Source organism: Oreochromis aureus, linkage group 11 (assembly GCF_013358895.1).
Source record: "Oreochromis aureus strain Israel breed Guangdong linkage group 11, ZZ_aureus, whole genome shotgun sequence".
NCBI lineage: Eukaryota > Metazoa > Chordata > Actinopteri > Cichliformes > Cichlidae > Oreochromis > Oreochromis aureus.
This window is the reverse complement of record NC_052952.1, coordinates 15,573,590-15,598,458: the sequence shown is the minus strand read 5'-3', so window position 1 is coordinate 15,598,458 and position 24,869 is coordinate 15,573,590. Positions and strand designations below refer to the sequence as shown.

Here is a 24,869-nt window from a genome sequence, read left to right as displayed (position 1 = left end):
GACTTTAACTGTGTCTAACAAATAAACTTTTCTTTAAATACATGGATCCTCTCAAATTATAGAGTTAATCTCTTTTGATTTAATAACATGAATTTTAGGATTGTTGATCAAAAGCATTCTTTTTTTTTTAAGTATATTATATATTATTACTGTGATATTGTACAGCAAGTGAAATTTTGGGGCATCTGAAACACTTTGGAATGCTAAAATATTTTAGTGTAACTTTTAACATTCTTAATCAAAAGACAAAATAATACGATGCCTATTACGCACAGTATTCTACATATGTACCTGAAACAAGTGACAAACATTTGGCAGGAGCAACTAAATATATCCATCTATACTACCTGTGATTGTCTCGGTCCCTGTGTCTTTTGCCCAAGTTTTGATTTTCACAATAATTTTTGTATTTGTGTTTATTTATTATGGGGTTTGTACTTTTATTTACAAATTGTGGAAATTGATTGTTTTCTTTCTGGTTGTCTCAGTTTTGTGTTTACGTTTTCTTAGTTTTACTTTTTTTTAGAACCTAGTTTTCTCTGTGTCCAAAGTTTGTTCATTAATTTTAAGTTTATCCTGTCTGTCCTGTTTTCACCTTCCTAATTTCAGAACTCTGTGTTGTCTCTGTGTTTCTTGTCTTGATTTCCTGTTTCATTTTGATAGTTTTTTGTGCCTTCTGGTATTCAGTTAAACTCCCCCCCATTATCCCCTTATTGTTGGCATATAACTGCGTTTTCTTTCCAGTGGTCTTCCTTGTCCTCCCCTTACTTCTTTATTGGGAACTTGCAGATTACTTCGCTGTTTCACGGAATGGACTTTGTGACCCTGAACTCTTTTATTCAGTCTATGTCAGCCTGCCTTTGAGTCTATCTGCGTCCCACCTGCGAAACATGAGAGTGGTGCTTCATTAGTTCTGATGGTGCTTCATTAGTAGTATCGTTTGTCACACATTAATAAACTATTTTATGCCATAGATGGATATAGATATATATGGATACAGTGCTACAGCTTACATCTTAATCACTTCATGAGTCAACTAAACAAAATCCTTTTCCTAATATGAATTTTTCAAGAGGAATTTGTGTGCCAGTGTTACGGCCCTAGCAGTGCCTCCTCCTGAAGTTACCTGTGTGGGCATGTCCTACCATCTCTCCTGCCTTAGGTGCCACCTTTTCTTTTGTACAGCTGACTCACATCAGCAATTAAAGGTATTTAAGGGCAGAAAAAGGTGAGTGAGCTCTGGTACCAGAGTGCCATGTGAGGGGTTTTACCTAGTGAGCTGTGTGAGTGTTTGGTGGTTGCAGCTAGTGAGCTGAAGCTTGTGATTGTTTGCTCCTACTTGGCGGAGAGGACTGTGTTTGGTTACTAACCCTTTTCTGACTTACTTTTCAGTTTACTGACTGACGCTTGAGTTTTGTTTTGTTTCTTTAAATGGTGATAGTGGCTTATCCGTCTCTTTTAGTTGAGTTATTAATAGAAACTTTAATAAAACTCTTTAATTTAACCATTTTGCCTCTCTGTCTCCTTTTTCCGACCGGACGCTTTTTGTTACTTTCCTAATCGCCTGGACCCTTTTAGGGGAACGTAACAGCTAGTTCTACAACTCATTTGATGAGAAATCATTATTAAAATCACAGAAAACACATTACATATACCAGCAGAGGGAGCTGTTTTATATAAACGCTTCAGTGTTAAAGGGCAGCAGCCTAAAGAGGAAAACTGTAACAATCCTTCAGGTGGCTCTGTTTTATATTGTTACGAACTTGCACTTTCATGTGTTTATTCTGTGAAGGTAATGTATCTGTTTATGTTTATTCAGCTGTGCCAGGGCCCTGCTCCGATTGGTGCGTGGATACACCGCCCCGTCGTGACTGGTTCCAGCTGGAGGACCCGCCCATTAAAAGGAGGCTGGAGTGCCACGGCGGGAGTGGTCTTCGCGTTTCTCCTGACGACCCAGCAGTGTACCTGTGGCAGCTGCTGGCTGCAGTGCTGTTTGAAAGTTGTGGAAGTGGAGTGGGTAGGGGTGAGCTGCCGATTCTTTTGATCACCCATTTTCTCCTGTTTTGAATTAGTTAAGGAGGTCAGACTCTGTCTTTATTTTTGATTTTGTTTTGGTAAGGTCTGGGGTGCAGGATTTGTGTAGATTTTTTTGTTTATTATTTTGGCCTTGGCTTACCTGGGGCGAGTACCTCACTCATGTTATTGACTGGCCCTAGACGGGTCGTAACAATATACAAAAAAGGTAGATACAGGAGATCTGAGTTCTGCTTCCTTTATTTCATTTTGTTATACAGATTTCCCTATTTATCCTTTATGCTCATGTACACATTCTTTTACCTTTTTCTCCACAATTTTCTCGTAACAAAAACCACAACATCAAATCACACTGTTAACCCACATGGTTACTTTGTTTTGTGTCTATAAATATACAAAATAACTGCATTATCTCACAGAGTCCTTAACAAAAACGTTTAGTATCGTTAACACTCTGATCAGTTTACTTTGAGTCCTTTTCTATATATCTTAAGATTCACATACAAAGGTTTTCAATCTTTAGAATTGCATTTGGATTAGATAACTCACACTAGTAACCTGTTTTAGGCAGTAAAGGTAGAGATGAGACAACTAAGTTGTGTTCTGTCTGCAGGCTCTTTCTCATCTGTTGTCAGGTCATCAGCCTACCATACCCAGCTTTAGTTCCCCTTGTGGCAAAGCTGCACAATTACATTTCCATAAAGCCATCTAAATTCTTTTAATACTAAAGTAAGTAAGACCTCTTCACCAATTAACTGGTAAAACAAATTATAATTATGACCATATTTGCATCACAAAACACAGGTATGCTTTTACTGCAATGTCAATGTGTTTGAGATCATTGTCATTGCAGCTCAATTTCAATCTGGAACTACTTCAGATTTCCTTTAAAGGGTTAAAGTTTTTAGGTTTTTATTGTGACATAAATGTTTCTTTTTCTTCAAAGCAAATATAAAGACAAACATGAGGAATGAATACGTATATGTTTTACTGTATGTTATTGTTTTACATGTCACTGCATATATGTGTGTGTGTGTGTGTGTGTGTGTGTGTGTGTGTGTGTATCCTGGATTCCTGTCCTTGGTCCCCACCAGAGATTAACGCATTACTGCCCATTACAGTAACGCATGCCGATTTCTTTTTTCAAGAACGAGTAAAGTAACAGATTACTATTGTACAAAAGGTAATTAAATTACCGTTACTTTCCTGTAAGCACGCTGCGTTACTGCATTACTAAAACCGTGATTCTTTTGTGAGTGTCTCATGACAATGACGTGAGCGAGTGCGACGTTTATGGCAACAGCTGTGTGCAGATCAAGAATGGATAATATATTGAGTGCGGGAGAGAGTATGAGCATGCAGCGCTTTAAAGCGTGGAAGTACTGACCTTACTTTGGGTTTGATTCCGTAAAAGTGACAAAAACATTAGCGTCCGCTGTTCACTGCGTGGGAAGAAAACTTCTTTTACAGAGAAAAACCCCTGTAACTTCCGAGCAAGCACCGAGTGCGCTACCACGAATGGGAAATTCACATACAAACTCATGGATTCTTCCACTGACCGCTGCGGCACACCTGCACCAGGGCAAACCTACGCCTACCCCACTCCTGCTATACAGGTGAAAATAGAGCAACAGGACCGCTAGTCTTTGATTTTACTTATTTTCTGCTGTGTTTTACTTTCATCTGTTTGAAAGACTGAGTTTAAACACAAAAACCTGTTTTATTTTATGTGCTGGAATGTGCAGAAAATAGGTTTAAATGTTAAACAAATTTCTTCCAGTCAGAGAATGTTGCATATAATTTAATGTTTACTTGATGCATAAAGTTAAAAGATTAAAACTAATAAAACAAATTTTAAAAAGAGACTTTTCCATTTGATTACATTTTATATGATGGATTATGCTGAAAAAGTAGAAATGGGCTGAAAGATCTATCGCTTTATCACCTATTCAGGTTGTAAATCAAGTTTTTTAAAAGTAACTAAGTAACTAATTACTTATGGAAATAAGTAATCAGTAAAGTAACGGGATTACTTTTGGGGGGAAGTAATCAGTAATTAGTTACTGATTACTTTTTTCAAGTAACTTGACCAACACTGCTCCCCACTTATCTGTAAGTGATCATGCACTTGTTCTTGGAGCAACTTCAGTGTTTGCCAGTAATGAGCAAAGCAAGGCTTTGTGTAAAAAGAAAATGACACATTCAAAGCCGTTGTGCAAAAGTTTCAAAACAATCTAAAACCAAGCTTGACAGTGACACCTACTGGCCACTTTTGCTATTGTCACATCTTGATAATACTCTCCTGTGAAATAATGATCCATTGCATTGCTAGCAATGCAGAATTCTCAAGAATGATTTATTATTAGTATTATTATTAGTAGTAGTAGTAGTGTTCTTATTAAATATACCAGAGAATCAACAATTATGATTAATGAATGTTTTGGAGAAATACCCATAACACTTACAACTTCTAATAACTTTAATTGAACAAATCAGTCAGTGTGGTCCAGTTCTTGTCTTGTTCTGCTTTAAATAAATAATTCAAAGTAAAACTGAACCCTTTCCTCGCACATAACCTTTACATCTGCAATTATTCTCTCACTGGCAAGACTTAGGCAGTGCATGGTCTTCCTCTCAGCCACTCTGTTTTCAAAGACAAAGAAAAAGGAGCTGGACGTATCTATTCCTTTGAACACATTGGTTCTAGCTCTGGTGCATTCCCCTTTTGCTTCTTCCAGCAGGTGAACTCCCAGACTGTTGCGGAGCGTCAACAACTGCTGCCTTTTGTCATTGCAAGAGCCCCAACCCCTCCCCATAATTTATACTTCCAAGCCACTAATACTTTTTCTAAATCAGCTCATACCCTCTTCAGCTCTGCAGACGACAGAGCCGAGTATTACTGACAAAATAACCTATTCTGTACCTTCCCCACATCCCACCAAGCCCAGAAGATACAAAGGCCTCCTTTTTCTGTTTCTTTACCTACCAGTCTCTGAACCCAGACAAAAAGAGAGATTTTACAAATGCCTCACTTTGAAAATGCAATGTGCAGACCTATGGACTCTTGATGATAGAACATAAAATCAAACAAAACCATATGATGGTCTGAAAAACCGAGGGAGAAATTTCAGACTTTATTAGCATGAACAGAAAGATATATAAAATGATCCAGCCTGGCTCCTGGGTTAAATGCAGAGAGGAATTTCCCCATGTGGATCAATAAATATACATATTATTATTATTATTCGTAGTATTATGATTATTATTAGTAGTAGTAGTAGTAGTAGTAGTATTACGTCAAACTTTTTCTATGTGGGTACATAGACCTAAATGTGTCAATAAGGGCTCAGACATATTACCCAAGAGTCTTGCAGAAAGTGGGTGTGACTCAAAACCCCCCATTTGATCCTGACTGGGATTCACAGTACTATTTTTGCCCCCCAGCACCAAAAGTTTATCTGAATCAACAAAGTCTAACTTAGTATTAATCCGACTGAATAAGGCTGCTCTCACCCCACCTATATTAGCAGCAAAACAGAGAAACATTTTCTTATTTTTCATATTTTCAGGAAATAATTTTGTCCTCACAGTTGGTCTCTAACCCTGACACGTCTAACTCTGACAGCTCCTCTTCCTCACTGCCTGTCATCCCTCACCTCCTCCCTTTAGTCCTACTCCCCTGTCTGACCCCTCCTCTCTTTCATTGATGACCTTTTTCCATAAAGGACACTTAGAGGGCACCTGTTGCTCTATCAACTTTTCACTATGATAAGATAAGATAAGATAAGATAAGATAAGATAAGATAAGATAAAACGTTATTAATGCCTCGGGTGGGTTCCTCTGGGAAATTCGGTTTCCAAAAGCACAGCACCGACAGAAGTTACAGAACGTGAGCAGAATATTATATATATACACATATATAAATACAGAGACATATATAAATAAAGTATACGAAAGGGATAAATAAATAGGAATAAGAATACAAGGGAATTGCACATTTCAAGTATGCCCTCCTGGCTGAGAAAATTCATGAGACTGCATCTGTTCTTTTACCCTCTCAGCTGTGGCGTGTCCAGCGGGGTGGCCTGGGGGGGCACAGGCCACCCTCCCAACCAGACTGGCCACCCCAGGTGCCACCCCGAAGCTAAAACAATAAAATTCAATGAAATATCAAATGTACGATTATGTTTTCACAGTGAAGCTCAGATATCCGAGTGTAGGTGAATGCAGCATCGGCTATGAGCATCATGTTAGCAAAGGTAGGAGAGCCAAGCACGAAAGAGGCACCGCAGAAAACAGTTTTTCGGCGAAAGATTAACAGTTTAACATAGCTGGACGGGCCATCGAGCATACCGGGCATTTGCCCTGTGGGCTGATGACTTATTTATTTATTTATTTTGTAACGGCATGAACAATGAGAGGTGGTGGATTGGCCAGATGCTGGCCAATGTGTAAAAACTCAGTTGTTTGGCGGTGGCCAGCAGGTGGATGAGGGAAGGGGAGGCAGGAGGAGGAGAGACCCGAGGCAGCCGCCAGTCCGAGTGTCAGGTGAACTGAACTTCGGGTAAGAAGTTATGACCTGCAGTCTATCTGGGTCAGATATAAACCAAGTTTAGGTGGAGTTTATTTTTGTTGTGCTGACTTTTTACAGTCAGTTACAATAACTCGTACTGTGTACTAGCTAGCATGAGGAGTTTATATACACCTGGGTGGGTGCTGGGATGTTACTGATAGTGAACTTTATTTTATTCATAAGGTTAATTAATAGAGTTTCCAATGGCTCCTTAAAAATGGACTGGTCCCTCATTCAGAGAAAATATTACCCGTTTCAGATTGAGCAGTTTGTCCCGTACTAGAATGAAAAAAAAGACACAAAAGCTGGAGTTATTCTGTGTCTTTGCTGCACAGCTGCCTCTTCTTCTCTCATTCTCTCCCTCCCTCTCCTGTTGCTACTTCAATCATGAAACTGATCAATGATCAGCTGATTGGCTTTTCTCTTGTTTGTTTATCGCCCACTTTGCGCCAGAAAGAGGAAACCAGCAGATGTCGCGCTAAACAACAGCAGCACGTTTAAGCTTGATCAGCTGTTGTTAGAATTTATTTAATATTAATTTCTAGTATCAGCTGATGTTTGCTGGAGCCACAGCTGTAAAGCTGCTGGTCATGATGTCGGTTTGGATATGTGGTGAAACCAGGAGATGTCCTTACTGAATCATCAGAGCTGAACAGGTGATGGAGAAACAGGTTTTACTTTTAGGTGACATGAATGAGTTGAAGGGAAGTTATGAACTGTTTCGGAGAGACAAATAACACCAGGATCCTTTTCTATGTAGCTGACAGCTGGTAACTGTGCAGGGGCAGGTCTAGCAAAGTTTTGCCAGGTAGGGCCAGGTAGGGTATTAACAGGGAAAGGGGGCACAAAGAAATACTTTTCTTACTTATTCTCATTTAAAATATCTAGCTTTTATTAAATAATTATCTGAATCTTGCGAACAAAGTTTTTATCTGATGTAAAATTTATAGAAATCATACATATACCAAAAGGACAGTGTACATCACTGTCACAACAGTGTTTGTTTTCATTCAAAGGCTTTATGGCTTTAATACCTGGTGGGCCAGTCTGTAGTCAAAATGCCCAATTTTTTGTCCCAGTCCAGCCCTGCAGGTTATTACTGACAGTGTCACCATGCCAGCTGACTGTATTTCATCATCAGCCAGTGTTGTTCTTTATACATCAGTATTACCAAAGTTTATCATAAGGCAGCATAGAAAGTATTTACTTGCTTTCAGGTTTTATTCAAATGTTAGTCTTTTCATTTGTTTCCCCACTTTTTTCCTGTTTCAAAATCAAACACCAGTTTGTGAGAAGATTATCTTCTTTTTTTTAATAGGCAGATAAAATTTTGCATTGGCTAATTTGCCAATTGTATGTTAAAAATGTTTGTATTTTAATATTCAAAAATGTTTTTGCCCAAAACATATGTGCCCTATATGTCAGTAAAAATGCTATGCAAATATTGCTGTCCTTGAATGCTGAGTAAACACTGACAAAGCACTGATTGTATCTCTTGTACTTCATCAACGCAGTATCTAAAAACTTTGCACCGTAGTGGTTAAAACCTCATTCTAATAAGAGTCAAAAGCAAATTCAGTTATTAGGTTTACAGGGTTATTGAATTATGGTTAACGGTTGGTAGAATCTTTTTTAACATTATCTGCCAATTACATCTGCCACCCTTCTCCAAATCTGTGCCCCTACCTGGCCCCCCCAACAAAAATTTTCTAGACACGCCACTGCCTCTCAGCTCTCTTCCTAGAATAAACCATTTCACCAGTACTACTCCTCTCTTGCCTTTTCCGCCTCCTCCTCTCCACCTTTTTCCCTTCTTTCCCTCCTGTTGTCTCCACTCCTCCTATCTGAGAATCCTCCTTAACTTCCTGTCCCTCCTCATTCCTCCTCTCAGCTTCTACAGCCTGATTTTCATCACGTTCTTCCTCTCCCTCTTAGAAAAACCATAGTGGGGTTGTCTTAAAGGACAATCCAATCTATTATTGCCATCAATAAATTATTTTTGCTTAACTGCTTCCCAACTCATAAGCCTACACCTCCCATCATAATCCAAACATGAGTGCACAAAACACTTACAGAGCGTTACAGTTACAGAGCGACTTGTTTGTCTGTTGACTGACTAAAAATATGATCATATTTATCATTTACACTGCAGAAGACAAATTATATTAATTTACCCCTAACCAGCAGATGAGGTTTTGCTTTAAAAATATAAAGATATATAATATAAAGATATATAAGTCAGATATATAAGATATATAAGTCAGCATCGGCGATGACCCTAAACCCTAACCATAACCTTTATCTTTTGGAGAAAATGTCATTTTTGATGCATGTTAGTAGGAATCGTTACATTCTCTGCTGACAACGCAACAATTGAGAAAAAGCAAAACTCCGTGTAGGGTTAGATTCCTCAACAATGATGGCTCAGAACTCACAGGCTTAAATGTAATGTTTAAAGTAACTGTGGTTGTGAAAGCCACTTCTGGTAAAGCAGAGTGTGTAGGATGAACGTCATCCTGTGAGATCATAGAGTATTTTTAGAAATGTTGCATTAAAAACAAAAGCAAACTGACATTATTACGGGAAATCCTTCTCATTTGTCCAAATCTGGTTTTGATCTGTTTGCAAAGGTTTCTTTCAATAAATCTTTTTAAAACAAATCAGTTTAGCTTCAGTCCTCACGTTATGTTTCCACAAGAATCCAACCTTGATGCTGTTGATGTTTTAGTCACATGTTACTTTTTGAAGACACACAAGGTGTTTTTTCAAACTTGTTTCACTACAGCCGTCTTTCACGGCTAATAAAGAGACTTCGTTTAGATTACAAAACAGGATGCTGACAGAAAACCCATACGGTAGCCACTCGAAAATACAGATGATCTCATTTTGGTTTCAGACTTTTTCTGAAAGCCAAATTCAGCAGGTTTTTTTTCTCAGAATGGGTTCAAGATGAAGAAAGCTGTTAACACAGTTTGGTTCCTCAACCTTGCTGTGGCTGACTTCCTCTTCACTGCATTTCTTCCCCTGAGTGTGACATACATAGCTTCAGGATTCCTCTGGCCTTCTGGCAACTTCATGTGCAAGCTGTACACCACCATCAGCTTTCTGAACATGTTTACCATTATCTACATTCTGGTGTTGATCAGTGTGGACAGATGTGTGTCTGTGGTGTGGCTCAGAACCACCGAAATGTACGCAAAGCATCCTATGTAAGTCTGTGTGTTTGGGTGGTGGCTTTGATTTTCAGTGCTCCATATTTCATCTTCAGGGACACTGAACAAGACTCTAACAAAATCATCTGCTTCGACAACCATGCTCTTTCTGATGACAAGCCATAAACAAGCCATGTTCTCCAATAGCCACACAGCAGCTTCTTCCTGTATTTGGAGGCCCTAGCAAAATGCAAAACTACAGAACAAACAGCCAGAAATGATGAGAAGGGAAAATGCCAGGGGCCTCAACATGTAAATCCATTCCTGTTTTAGGATTTATCCCATTATTGCACATTACAGTCCACCTGCTGTTAATTTCAGAAATACCAAAGCAGCTGAAACTAATTAACCCCTTCTGCTACTTGAATGAGCAGAAATGACCAGATCAACAACCCAGAAGTTTAATTGACTTGATGCTGTAATCAAATTAATAAGTGTTCCTTTAACTTTTTTGAACAATGTATATATGATAACTTTGATTTTATTATTTTTGATGTAGCAGTTACTTTGTGCAATTTTTTTTTTAGTTTTTAACTTCTCTTCTTTGTCTAAACAAACACATGAATAAGCTCTTTCTGTCAGTTTTATTCGGCCTCGGTGGCTTCAGTACATGATGATAATGACAGTTATGACTTTTCTTGCTAACCATGATTTATATTATGAGACCATTTGTGCACAAAACAAAGATTTTTTTTGTAATGTACATTTATAAATAACAGTCTCACACTCCATGTGTATCAATTCATTCCATCTGTAAGACATCTAACATGGGTGATAATTTATCATTAATAAATCACCAAAAACAGGACACAAAAATTATTAATATAGTTTTTATCAGAGTATGGAAATGATTATATACTAAATAATTCACAGATAAAAGACAGCAGTCCTGAAAACACAACAGCTGCAGACAACTGAGTTACAACTTCTAATAACTTTAATTGAACAAATCAGTCAGCGTGGTCCAGTTCTTGTCTAATGTGTCTACTACACAGGAAGTGTAGTCGACGCTCCGGACAGTCTGTTACTCAATCCAGCAGACTCGCCTTTAGTCCTGTTCGAGATCCTTTCAGACATTCCCAGTTTCTCACTCTTCTCTGTGCTTATGCTTGCTATGCCTCTCAGTGCTATGCATTACTCCTAACGTGCAGATGTTCCCTTCCCCATAGGCCTGAACTGCCGAGCTTTCTTTCTTTCTTCAGCGCCCTGCTCTAATCCCTTTCACAGCTGAGGTTCCGTTCCGTCGAGACGGGCTATCGGAGTCTAACCGCCAAACACCTCTAATTTCTGTTAATCAATAAACCATGTTCATTCTTTCTAATCTCTCCTTATTGAAATGCTGGTTTTCCATTTAGCTAACTATTACCTTCAGGTGTTGTTAGGCTGTGACTAAGTTATTGTCATTAAACAGTGCAACTATGGTCATTTCATCTACGTCAGCTATTCTGTGATTGATGAAGGGCTGATCAAGTCATTAGTGTGGAGGGAAAAGAGAAACTGACTCAGGCAGTTCTCTGGTATTGGAGATGGCATGCCATAACATCCTGGGTCTTTCACTTTGGACAGGAGGAAACTGCTAAGGCTTTAGCTTTGGTCTGACAGAGGAAACTGTCCATCCATGCATTCATTTTCTTCATCCACTTATCCATTCATTTTCCGGGTTGCCTCTCATGCTATCCCAGCTGACACAGGCAAGAGGCACAGTACACCTTAGCCATTCTGTGTGTAGTGCTAACACAAAGAGACAGGCAACCATTCACACTCGCATTCACTCCTGTTGGCAATCTAAAATAAAACTTAGAAGTAAAGCTAAATCCACATAGAAAGGTCAGATGGTGGATTTGAACCCAAGACCGTCTTGATGTGAGGAAACAGTGATAAATGCTATGACATTCAAGTTGAATTAAGATTAAAAATAAGGTTAAAACTAACCCAGCAGGTGTAAGTTACATGTATATCATCTAGTCTTTACATTGCAGTAGGCAGACAAACTTCTTTAAATTTACTAATGATTTAGTAAAATCTAAATCTAAACTGATGTGAATTTAGTTCAGGGACATCAAAATAAAGCTCACAAGTAAGCTTTAGATAGCAGAGAAATATTTTTGGTCGGTTAAAATCTGATGTGGATGCTCTTCATAGCAGAAACATCAGGAACAGATGGAACAAGCTAAATAATATGTTCGACTCCATGTTATTATGTCTTATTGCTTGTGGTTTCCTCAAATTGATTTTGTAACTTTACACTGGTCAAAAACCAAAGCGAGACAGCTGTCAAAGTTATACGAGCAAGATTGCAAAACAGGATGTTAGCAGCCCCACACTGTTCCCCTGTCTTTTGCTTGCAGTGAAATTCTGCTTTTTAGTGTTTCTTTTAAAGGACGATGACTTTGTAACATATTTCAAATTAAAGCTGTCAGAATTACAACTTCTCTTAATTCTTTGGCGTTAAACTGAGTTCTGTTGTTATGTCTGTGTCTAAATGCAAAAAAAGAAAGAAAAATAAAAGAAATATCAAACATAAATAAATAAATACTCTAAAGCATTTTATTTGATAATAAGTTCTTTTAAAAAACTTTTAACTTTTGACTGATAGTGTGGATGCACATGTGAAAGGAGAGCTTTGGAAAACAGACATTACAAAATGATTTAATTTTGTTGTTTCTTTATGTCATTCTTAAGACAGTGATGGAGACGACCACCGACTAATAAATATTTATAGCTACTTCACTGCTCTTATAATGTTAATTTAATGGAAATGGCTAATGTTGTTTGTTTCTTATGTCTGTACAAGTTTGTACCATTACAGAGCTAAAAGTGATTGTAAAATGCCACTTCCTGGAAAAAAAAGAGCGAGTCAGTAATTTCAAAATAAGTATTACATATTTTTATAAGTATGATTTGGTTAAGTGGAAAGTGACACTTTAAACACTATCTAGTGAGTATTTGGTCTGTATGTCCATTTAGTCCTTTTTAACAACACCATGTGAATAATTAGATTTTATAGTAATTATTTAGCATAACAGCTTATCTCCTGTTAATGTACTGTATAAGATACATGATATGATGTTATGTTTAACAAAACAGCAGCTTTGTATAATTATTTAGTCTTTAGTTTTATATGGTAAAATATGGTACTGGGTCGTGTGACCCAGTGTTTGAGTTTTATGTATTTTTTTGTATTCATTTTGATCTAGTTAATTTCTGGGTTGCTGTTTACTCCTTTATTTCTTAGTTGTTTCTGTCATCTCTGCCTGTACTCAGTCTCCCTGGTTCGTGCGTCTACCTGTCATGTTTCATGTCTGTGTGGTTATGTTAAGTTCATGTCATGTTTAATCTCAATGTTTCCTGTTTTACTTTGAAAGAGTCCGGTGTTCCTTGTTCATCATATGTAGTTTCACTTCCCTGTCCTGTCATTAGGTTCATGTGTGCCAGCTGTTCTCCTCGTGTGCTTCCACTTCCCCTAATCATCCTTGTGGGTATTTAGTCTCTGTGTTTCATTCAGTCTGTGTCGTGTCGTCTGTTACCATTCCTGTCATTCTAGCGACACGTCATGAGTCATAGTTTTTCAGTCTCTGTTCTGGTCATGTTCATAATCTGCTCCTGTCATGTTTTCATAGCCTTTCATGTACCAGTCCAGAAGTCTGTCCTTTGCTTTTTCATGTCGTGTTCATAGCTCATAGTTACAGTTCAAGTCAGAGTCTTAGTTTGTCTTAGTCTTTAGTTGTTTCCCAGTTTAGGCTCTTTGTTTAGGTCATTGCCATAGTTTATGTTTGCTTTACTGTTTACCGGCCCTAATAAAGGCTCACTTTGAGTTGAGGTAACGTTTTGCCTCCTTCGTCTGTGTCCGCACCTGGGTCCTCCAAACACCCTCCACACGGTCTGCCCTCGCTGACCGTGACAATAGGCATATTCTTATATATAACTTAAATCAAATTTCATGTCCTCAATTCCTCTCCTCACATTAATCTCTTCTTATATTTATATTTATTATAAAATATTTACTATTATATAGGACAGGAGGTTGAACCAAGGTTTCTGGGTTCCAAGATTAACACTATGGCTGTGCTGTTGGGTACAATGAGACTAATAATGAGACTAATAAAGTCTGAGGAATTCGATAAACATTTAGTGTCCTAGTTACCATGGTACTGACTTAGAGTTTAGTCCTCTTTCTTTAGGTGTCTTTTGGCAACAAAAAGAGCATGTGTTTCCCTCATCTCAGAGTTAATCTTTTTACATTGTAGCCAAGGTTCTTGTGGAATGGCAGTTATGTTTGAAAGAGACATCACCACCAGCATATGGCTCCCATGTACACTCAGCAATGTGCCCATTACCACAAGAAGTATTTACAAATATATACGCATCCAAAGTTGGAACAAGACACTATACAGGCCAGATACTAAGATCACCTGACACTGGGTTGGAAGCTGCCTAGCTGACATACCAAGATACTTAGGTACCATTAAGGAATTAAATCTTTCTGAGCCATCCAAGCCATAGGTGGTCTTGGAGTCATCGTCTTTTCTGCACTTCTTGAGATCACCATGTATTCAATAAAATGACCCACGGAAACCACTTTCATGCAGCAGAACCTGATAAAAGAGGATGGACCAGCTCAAACTCCCCGCAGCTTTAGATATGATCTCAAATGTGTTTGATAAGACTTTTTTACTCCTGCTGAGTAAGACAAGTTCAACTGATTCCACCATCAGACTAAAGTTTGCAGCTCAAACAGTGAGTGAATTGCATCGTGGTGTGGAGAGGAAGTATAATGGGGCAGAGAGTTGAGGGTTTGCCTCCCTTTTCCATATCCTATCTCTGTGACATACAATTTTGTGCTGTTTTGTCACTGAAGTCTATATCGGTAAAGCTATAGACTGAACATGAAATATGATGTGAAAGTTGCAGTATCAAGCTGCAAAAGATGGGGAATGATAAACAAGCTCACTGCAGCCACAAAGAGTAGCAAGCGTGAAACTAAACAAATCACTCAACTTGCTTCAGAAGTTTCTGCCTTTGTCTTTTTTCTGCAGAAGTTTACTTTTGCATTCCTGGCACAATGCAGCTTCTGTTTAGTTTGTCTCTCTTTTTTGAAAGAGCACTGATGAATCAATCAAGCATATAAATTTCCAAAAAAAAGTTTTTGGAAGTGGCATGTGTTTATTTGGACAACAAAAAAGTTACTGAAGAAAGGAATGTCAATCAGTTTGATGTTATTTAAGTAAAGTTAAACTTAGGCTATTTCTGATTCATTGGTGTAGAGGCAAAAGAGAAACTGACTCAGGACACAGCCCTGAAATCTAATTATAAATAGTTCTCATAATAAATAGCTATAAAGACCTTTACAAGAATTTTGCACATCCTGTTCTACTTATGTTACTAAGCGGGAAATCATAGGTTTTCAGTTTACAAAATAAACAGTACATTTGCATAATGACTGAAACTAGCACTGGTAAACAATGGGCTGAGGTCAGTTTCTTGATCAATAATATGCAAATTGTCATGACCATTGATTAACAACTATGGTCATAGGTTGATTGAAATCTGAAAGTCTTCTTTCACAGAGTCAAAGCAAAACTAAAAGGCCATCATGAATAGAGCACAGATAGCATTTGGTTTGCTGCATGCTGTTGTGTTATGTGTAGCAAGACGTTGTGGGTTTTCGCAAGCTTGTTTCTGTCATAACTGAAGCTGAGGAGCCAAAATGCAAATGCACTAAAGTATGTGCTAAAAGCAAATCTTTGTTGGCTGATACAAAGAGCACAAAATTAGTCCCAAAAGGTGTAGTAACAGAAATATAAAAAGTAAGCACAAAAGCTGGAAGATTCATCTAAAAAAAAAAAAAAAAAAAAAAAAAAAAAAAAACCAGGCTTTATACACAAGGAACACAGACTGGAAGAAAACAGACATCTCGACACAATATAGACTAGAGTCTAAATACACTAAGAGTTGTCTGTGGAGAACAAGCACATGAGGAATAAAATGCAAACAAAAGTATTTTTTTTAAAAAAAGGTTAAAACACCTGAGACCAAAAAAATTACCCTTCAAAGTAAAACAGAGAAAAAATCAAAAGAGACAAACCCAGACTTAACAGGACTTCAGAGATACTGTAAACAACACTAAGATGTCAAGATGTTGATACAGAAATGAGACAAAAAGAGGCACAAACAGGAACACTTGGGTGACTACTGCTGGGAATAATAACAGCTGACATAAACCAAAGCAAGAAAGCTAAGATACAACACTAGAATATCAACATTTCAAACGAAAAAACAGAAGAACAAAACGCCAATAATAAGGTATAAGCTATCTAAATACAAGCTATGTAACAAAGAAAGGTAAAACTGTAGGATCAAGATCAGGGACCAGTCCTGTTTGACACATTAGTATTGAGAATATTGAAGTCAGTTGACTTTCAGAGTTAAGAACAAAATTTGATCAAGATTATAAATCAGAATGCTGATAGCAGTGCTCTACTGTCACTACATAAAGACAAAGATAATTTAATTTTACATTTTAGATGTCTTTTGCTTTGTCTCTCTCTTTTTCTTTCTTTGAAATTTTACCCTGGGGGGGAGCAGGCATTATGCAATAGATTTCGTTTTAGAAGTTCAGCGTTAAGTGTTAAGGCTCGCTTATTTAAATAAACAACGTTATCATATGCAAAACTAGGATGGCACCAGGGGTGATGAAAGATCATTTTAGGATGACACATGCCACCACAGTAGATCCTCCCCTGATTAGTCTGAGTTATATTAAACAGTCAGTTTGTTCAGTCATTTTTCTGTATTCATCAACAGCCAAACAAGAGCACTTCACCAAAGGTATGTAATCTTGTTCTTTTGTGAAATCACTTGTTATTTGCTATTCATGAAAACACTAATCTTGTAAACCAATTGATAAAATAAGCTAGTTTACTAATATTAGATAAATTAGTTAAACTGCTTCATTTAAGAGAGAGCACTGATGTGAGGACTTCTGAAGTACTTCACTATTGATTTTGGGGGGGTTGTCATAATTACAACTTGTCAAAAAAGACTCACACAGTAGTAGTGCCCTACTGTCCAGATATTATCTGTTATGGTGCATTTAAAACAAACCAAGAAAGTGTTTTTAGTTACATACTATAACTCCCTAATGAGGAGAATTAATGCAAAATCGTGGTGGCGAAATGAATATAGGCAAATGTTTGTGTTAAAATACTTCATCTTCCATGTTTGTTATTGTTTGTTTGGGGGGTTTTGTTGTTTCATCAGACTTTGTTCTGACACAGGTGTGTCAAAAATACTGCAAGCGGGTGAGATACAATTATATTCAGCGCAGAGACGATTTTAATGTCAATCCGGTCTAAATCCAAACTCTGCTTCAGGTCCCAAAGTCAAATGAACACTGTGTTGTCACTGAGTTAAAACTGTCTAAATTCTTTCATCTTTAATAAAATGATCAGTGTGGCTGCTCTACCAGGTGTAACATCCATGAAAACACAATTTATTAAATTTAATGGAGTTAGAAGTTAGCAGGAAGTTAGCTCGCTAGTTTCCACCTAAACATAATATACCATGTTCTGACTGAGAGATTTCTGAAAAGATGAAAACGTACAGTTCTGCTATCACTTCAGACATAAATGAAGACAGGAAAGTAAACAGCAGTTCCACATGAGGGTTCCCGATGGTTAGAGACAAATCCAATCGCAAGGATGCTGTAAACTTCAGTCGGGAGAACAACTGAGATAATCCATCCACACTACAAGGTTAGTCATTAATGTACTGCTGCATATAGTTACATCATAAGGTTTCAAAAATTGAGCTTTAAAATGAATACTGGTAATAAAAATCGACAGAGGCCGATCAGACAGTGTCGATCACTGACTTTTTTAGGGGTTTGTTCAGATTAAATAGAACAAGATACAAAACATTAAGACATGTTAAAAACCCAACAGCCTTAATAAACGCAGAGTACTTTTGACCCGAAGCAGGGTTCATACGTCATCACTTAAAGACCGGATTATTAATGGCCCGTTGGTATTAACTTGCAGTTATAGATGTATGGAGATTCTTAAACTCTGATACAAAAGAGTTTACCTGGAGCAATGCAAATAGATCTCTACAATCCAGAATTGACTTGTGGTTAATATCTTCTTCATGTTTACGCTCCATTAACTGATCACAAATTGATCACAATTCACTTAGTTGGCAATAAACAAAGTCAAAGTAAACTACGTGGTTTTTGGAAGCTAAATAATAATTTATTGAATGATGATACATTTTGTAGTATAGTGGAAAAAACGGCAGAACAGATATTCGGGGATACCAATATGAATCACACACTAAAATGGGAATTTTTCAAATTCAAGGTAAGGGAAGCGGCAATAAGGCGAAGTAAAGAGATTAAAAAAAGAAATGACACTAAAGAAATCAGTATTATGTATGAATTAAATATATTAATGAAGAAAGATGCTCTGTCAGAAGATGAAGAAATTAAATTGAAAAGACTAAAGGAAGAAATAGATAATGCATATATTAACATGGCTAAAGGGGCCTTTATAAGGTCCAAAGCAAAATGGCTAGAACTAGGTGAAAGAAATTCTAGTTACTTTTTTGCTCTTGAGAAACGAAACCAAAGAAGATACAATATATCTGCTCTTAAGATTGATAATAACATAACCACTAATCATTTAGATATCTCAAAACATGTTGGCTCATTCTACAATGATATATACAAATCTGATTGTGATAGATTTATAGAGTCAGTTAAAAATTTTGCACCAACTATCTCAGAAAACTTTAAAACTAATTGTGAACGTCCCATAACGAAATCAGAAATTTCAGAGGCAATTCGATCAATGAAAAAGGGCAAATCTCCAGGTAATGATGGTTTATCAGTGGAATTTTATTTACATTTCTGGGATATTATTGTTGATCCTCTATTAGAATTATTTAAGGAATGCCTTGATAGAAAAGAAATGTCCACAAGCATGAAACAGGGTATTATAACTTTAATTCCTAAACCTGATAAAGATCTTCTTGTTATAGAAAATTGGAGACCTATCACGCTTTTGAACATAGATTATAAGATTATCTCATTGGTCTATGCCAAAAGATTTTAAAAAAGTCTTGATGAGATCATAGCTGAAACGCAAACAAGATTTATGACCAACCGCCATATCAGTTCAAACATAAGGCTTATTTTTGACCTATTAGACTACTCTGATAATATAGATGATGATTCCCTTATTGTGTTTCTTGATTTTTATAAAGCTTTCGATACGGTAGAACATTATTTCTTATTTAAAGCACTCAAAACTTTTGGTTTTGGTCCAAACTTTGTGTCAACTATCGAAATGTTTTATAAAAATATTGACAGTTGTGTTATACTATATCCAAATACTACTAAAAGATTTCCAGTCATGAGATCTGTTCGCCAGGGTTGCCCAATTTCGCCTTTTTTATTTTTGATTGTGGCTGAACTACTTTCATTACATATTTTGAATAGCCCAATAACTAAAGGTTTATCTGTTTTTGGTAAAGAAATCAGATTGACTCAACTAGCAGATGACACCGTTTTATTCTTAAAAACAAAGATCAGGGTTGAAAATGCTATTTCATTAATAGACGAATTCTCAACTGCCTCCGGATTAAAATTAAACAAATCTAAATATGAAATTTTATGTTTGTACCAATCAAATGTCAAATCTTTACACGATATTCCTGTCAAAAACTGTGTTAAATACCTTGGTATTCATATGTGTAAGAATGACACGGAGCGTCAACAACTCAACTTCTCTCCCAGGATGGAAAAAACTAAAACTATATTGAATTTATGGCTCCAAAGAGACTTATCAATTTTTGGTAGAATCCTCTTGACTAAAGCTGAAGGTGTTTCCAGATTTGTGTATCCAGCCCTTTCCCTTAATGTGTATGACTCCACGTGTAAAAATGTTAATAACTTATTTGTTAACCTTGTATGGAAGAATAAGCACCATCATCTAAAAAAATCATTGCTTTGTGGACCTAAAGATAAAGGTGGTTTTGGCCTTTTGGACTTCATGGACCTGAACTATACATTTAAGGTGAAATGGCTAAAAGAATGCTTAAAATCTCCTGGATCATTATGGCATTTCATTCCACATAATATTTTTAGAAATGTTGGAGGTTTACAGTTCTTATTGTCTTGTAATTACAGTATATCAAAGTTACCAGTTAAAATGTCTGCATTTCATCAACAGGCATTGTTGGCTTGGAAACTATGTTATTCACATAACTTTTCTCCACATAGATCTATTATCTGGAATAACGAATGTATTACTAAAAGGAACAAATCACTTTATTTGCAGAATTGGATTGATAAAAATATAATCTATTTAAAAGACTTATTTGACTCTGAAGGCCAACTACTTAGTTACAAGGACTTTATTACAGAAAAAACATTCCCTATCAAATTTAAAGATTTTAGCTCAGTAATAAAGTCCGTTCCCAGCGGACTGACTGAGTTGATGAAAAGCTACAAAAAACAGAACGCACTACATGCATCTGTTAACATTCTTTATATAAATGGTATTGATCTCTTAAGCAAGAAGTGCACCAATAAACATATTAGAGAATGTTTGTATAATGCTAAGAAAATAACTCCAAGAGGAAAGTTTTTTTGGAATGCTATTTTTGAAAATATCAGCTGGGATAAGGCATGGCTTGTTCCTTTTAGATTTTGTATTACAAACAAAGTAAGAGAATTACATTTGAAAATACTACATAACATATATCCATCCAACACATACATTTCAAGATTCTGTGACATTGATAGAAAATGTACCTTTTGTAAAACTGAACTTGAAAGTGTAACTCATTTGTTTTATGGCTCTTCATATAGTGCTACATTTTGGAGAGAACTTGAAAATTATATACTGTGCAAAACAACATACGAAGTCAAAATTGAAGGGAAGAACATTATCACTTATTTTGAAACTAAAGAAAAAAAAGTATGTGCCATTGTCAATCTTTATATCTTATTAGGGAAATTTCATTTACATAAATGTAAATTTCAAAACTCAACCCCTTCATTTAATTTGTTCTTGATTAAAATTGAATATTACTTAAACTCTCTTAAATTAACTTCAAATAAAAAAGGTTTATCACTGATTGAAATTCATTCAGAAATTTTTAACAAATGAGCTGTCACAATTACAACCTTCAAGTACAAAGTTGTTATGAAGTCTGTCACATCCCTCTCTTTTTTTTCCTTTCTTTTTTATTTACCTGTCTTATTTTATTGTACTGTTTATTGTTACTCTTATTTGCTCTGTATGTCTACTGTACAAATTGAACTGGAATGACTGACTGTTCACTTTATAATTTCAATAAAGTTGGGAAAAAAATGGCCCGGTGGTATTGTCACTACCCGATCCGTAACGGATACCCGATCGGTACCACACATATGCAAAACTCCACTACTACTACCACTACTTCCGCTCGAAGCATTTTATGATAGTTATGAGTATCTGTTAAGATGTTAACAATAATAAGTATCTCTTAAAATGTTTGCAGTAATGAAACATTTCAATATAATGTAGACAAAAAAAAGTTTCCGTTTTTCACTTTCTACCACAGAAATTTTTGTTTTTGAATACAGTTAAAAAACAAACCAACAAAAAACAACAACAAATGGACAGTCTGGGTAAGGAGCTACCAGAACTTTATTCCTTACATTTTAAGTCCAAAGAGTTGTGCTGACAGATCTTTCTTTCTCACAGCAGCTTTTTCTTGATCATGTAGAAAACCAGTGAAAAATATGTAACTTCTTTAAAATGACAGAAACATGAGTTTTACTGGTCTGGCCCACGTAATATGAAAGTGGGCTGTATTTGGCCCCGGATGTAAATGAGTTTGATACCCCTGCTCTAACATATTTCTACTGCATCAATAACATATGGCAGAGAGCTGTAAAAATATATTACCCTTAATTTGAATTGATTCAAATAAATAAGCTAAAACATTTCATACATGATGGGATCTACTTACACTCATTTTGTTTTGTTTTTGTTCTGTTGCTGCAGGTCTCAAAACAATGACTGCGATGACCCCAGAAAATTTCAGTCAAAGGAATACAAGTGCTACACCTGATGGAAATGATTCTTTGGTTAACTTGCCTCAGTATCTCATCACCATGTCTATCACTGTTTACTCCCTGGTCTCTGTCCTCGGTGTGCTCGGGAATGGAGTGGTTATCTGGGTGACCGGGTTCAGGATGAAGAAATCTGCTAACACAGTTTGGTACCTCCACCTTGCTGTGGCCGACTTCATCTTTGCAGCATTTCTGTCCCTGAGTGTGACATCTTTGGCTTTAGACTTCCACTGGCCTTTTGGCAAGTTCATGTGCAAGCTGGACACCACCATCATCTCTCTGAACTTGTTTGTTAGTGTCTACATTCTGGTGGTGATCAGTGTGGACAGATGTGTGTCAGTGGTGTGGCCTGTCTGGGCTCAGAACCACCGAAATGTACGCAACGCATTCTATGTTAGTCTGTGTGTTTGGGTGGTGGCTTTGATTGTATGCATTCCACCTTTTTTTTCCATGGACACAAAGAAAGGATCTAAAAACAAAACTTACTGCATAGTTTTTTTTCAAAAAGCAACACCATCAGTCATTCACACCATTTCTATGATCCACTTCCTTCTTGGATTTGCAGTCCCCTTCACTGTCATTGTCTCTTGTTATGCTGTCATCATCCATCGTCTCAGGAGAAACCGCACACTGGCCAGCCAATCAAGTCGCCCCTTTAAAGTTATTGCTTCTGTTATTGTCACTTTTTTTCTGTGCTGGGCTCCCTATCACATCATTCAGCTGGTGGTATTTATGGTACCAAATGCACTATTTAACTATGCCATTCTAAATGGGATCTTTGTTGCCACAAATTTGGTCACTCTTCAGAGCTGCTTGAATCCACTGCTGTATGTCTTCTTGAGACAAGATTTTAAGGATGAAATCCGAAAATCCATCCTGAATGTGCTGGAGAGTGCCTTCCAGGAAGAGGAGACACGCTCTCCCAGTGACATGAAGTCAGTGAACACCAGGCAGAGCAGAGAGAAGTCAGGTTTGATTACTGAGGTATAAGGCTGTATATGAGGTAAATAAACATGTTAAAATCTTTAGTAGAAAATTTCTTTAACACTTTTTACTAGCTGTAAATATTACTCCAGAGTAAATCTTTATAAACCTTTAATAAATGAAACTTTGTTTAATTTTGTTCAAATAAACCCTGCTCATAAAATTATGAAAGCAGCTAATGGTACAAATGGTACTGTGATGTATTATTTCTGTGCTGTGTTGTTTTTCTTGCCTCTTCAGCTCACAGCTCTGCATCAACTTTGTGCTATTATCATTATTATTATTATTATTATTATTATTATTTTTGCTTTAACTAAGTCATGAAGTCTGCCATTCATTTCCATATATTAATAATCAGTGTTATGTTTTATGTCAATATCTTATTATGAGCTGACCACCACTGAGTTTTCATGTGAACATTTACATTTTATATTAAATATTTGACATTCCTACATTTCCATTATTAACATATATGACTATTATATAATTATCATTATGTTACTATCTCAGACAATCTCACTGATAGTTTCTCTCTTTAAAAGTTTTTTTGACCCCAGAGACATCAATAAATAATAACAATAGTGATTATTCGTATTATATTTATACTTACATTTTATTTTATTTATTTATCAGCCAAGGTGTTTAAAAAAGTATGGGCCATTATCACAAGAGGTTTTTGTCAGTTTGTTAAAGTTTTCTATTCCCATTCTGGTCAAATTTGGCTTCATCGTTTGTTTACAGTACAGTTACAGAGCCAAGTGACAACAAATCAAAAGACTGCTGCCTGTCAGTGGCCAAGAGCAACCTGTATTCAGTTTGAATACTGTTATAAATTGAAACAGAACTTATAACTTTATTAGTGTGTAAATAGTTTTTCACTGTTCTATTTAACTTTTGGTGACAGTAGAAAGACTGAAGCAGGGGATCGAGTGGGAGAGAAAGGGAGAAAGCTGGATGAAGATGGCAAAAAGAGAGAGAGAGTGCAACAGAAATAAGTAAGAGCAGACGTGTAGTCAAAGTCAACAAAAAATTTAAAAGCCAACATCGCTTCCATCTAGTTCATATTCATTGATGATGATGTCACATAACTGTATTCTAGGCAGTGTGTTACACTGATATCAAATGCTCAGCTGCAGAGGAAGGGTGGGGCAGTGGGTTCAGGGGCAGTGTCAGAGGAAGCTGGTAGACACAGCATATAACAATTGTCTAATCATGCCCCACCCCCAGCCTTGGCATAAGAGAAATAATGGCGCAGCTGAGTGACAGAGCAAGCTGAGCAGAAAAGTAAACGTGAATATTGCAGTCTGACAGCACACTGTAAATAAAGCAATTGAACTAATCACAAATCCGTGAGTGTGTGTATTGTACTAGATCCCCTGCTAAGAAGTGTTAAAGTATAGTTTAACACTTTTTAGAGTTTTTTATTTTTTAAGCTAAAAATAAAATAAATATAATTCAAAATGTAATACTGAGAAAACTGTGGTGGAATATGACTTGAAAATGTATTGACTTAAATGGGGTTTTATACTTTAACATTGAAAGGCAGCAAGAAAGAACAAAGTTTTGCTTTTGATCAGATCTGCTGTGGATTCCCATATGGAAAAGATCTATATAAATCTTATAAAGTTTGTATCCAACTTGTGTGAAACTTGTATGAAAAGCATACAAGAGTGAAAACAGATATAAGATCCCTTGAAAAATTATATAAATGAAACTTGTATGTTTTGGATACTTACTAAAACAATATATGAAAGTAATGAGAAAGTGGCCACTTTCATGAGTAAATCATATAAGCCTTATATGATTCACTATATGAAGTAGCCACATCTTATGCAAGTCTTTTATAAGTTTTTTTCTATTTCTTTTCCATATGGGTTATTATCAATTTTCCTAATATTAATATGTGTAGAGATGCATACACATAACAGCATTCAGTTGAAATAT

General features: G+C 36.5%; 1 protein-coding gene across 1 annotated transcript; it reads left to right on the top strand.

Moving 5' to 3' along the window:
- Nucleotides 1–1,267: 1,267 nt before the first annotated feature.
- LOC116335605 (chemokine-like receptor 1) lies at nt 1,268–23,187 on the top strand. The gene is made up of 3 exons (XM_039619327.1): nt 1,268–1,283; nt 1,820–2,023; nt 21,874–23,187. The coding sequence occupies exon 3, from the start codon at nt 21,885–21,887 to the stop codon at nt 22,929–22,931; it is 1,047 nt and encodes a 348-aa protein (XP_039475261.1). The 5' UTR covers nt 1,268–1,283; nt 1,820–2,023; nt 21,874–21,884; the 3' UTR covers nt 22,932–23,187.
- The last annotated feature ends 1,682 nt before the right edge of the window (nt 23,188–24,869 follow it).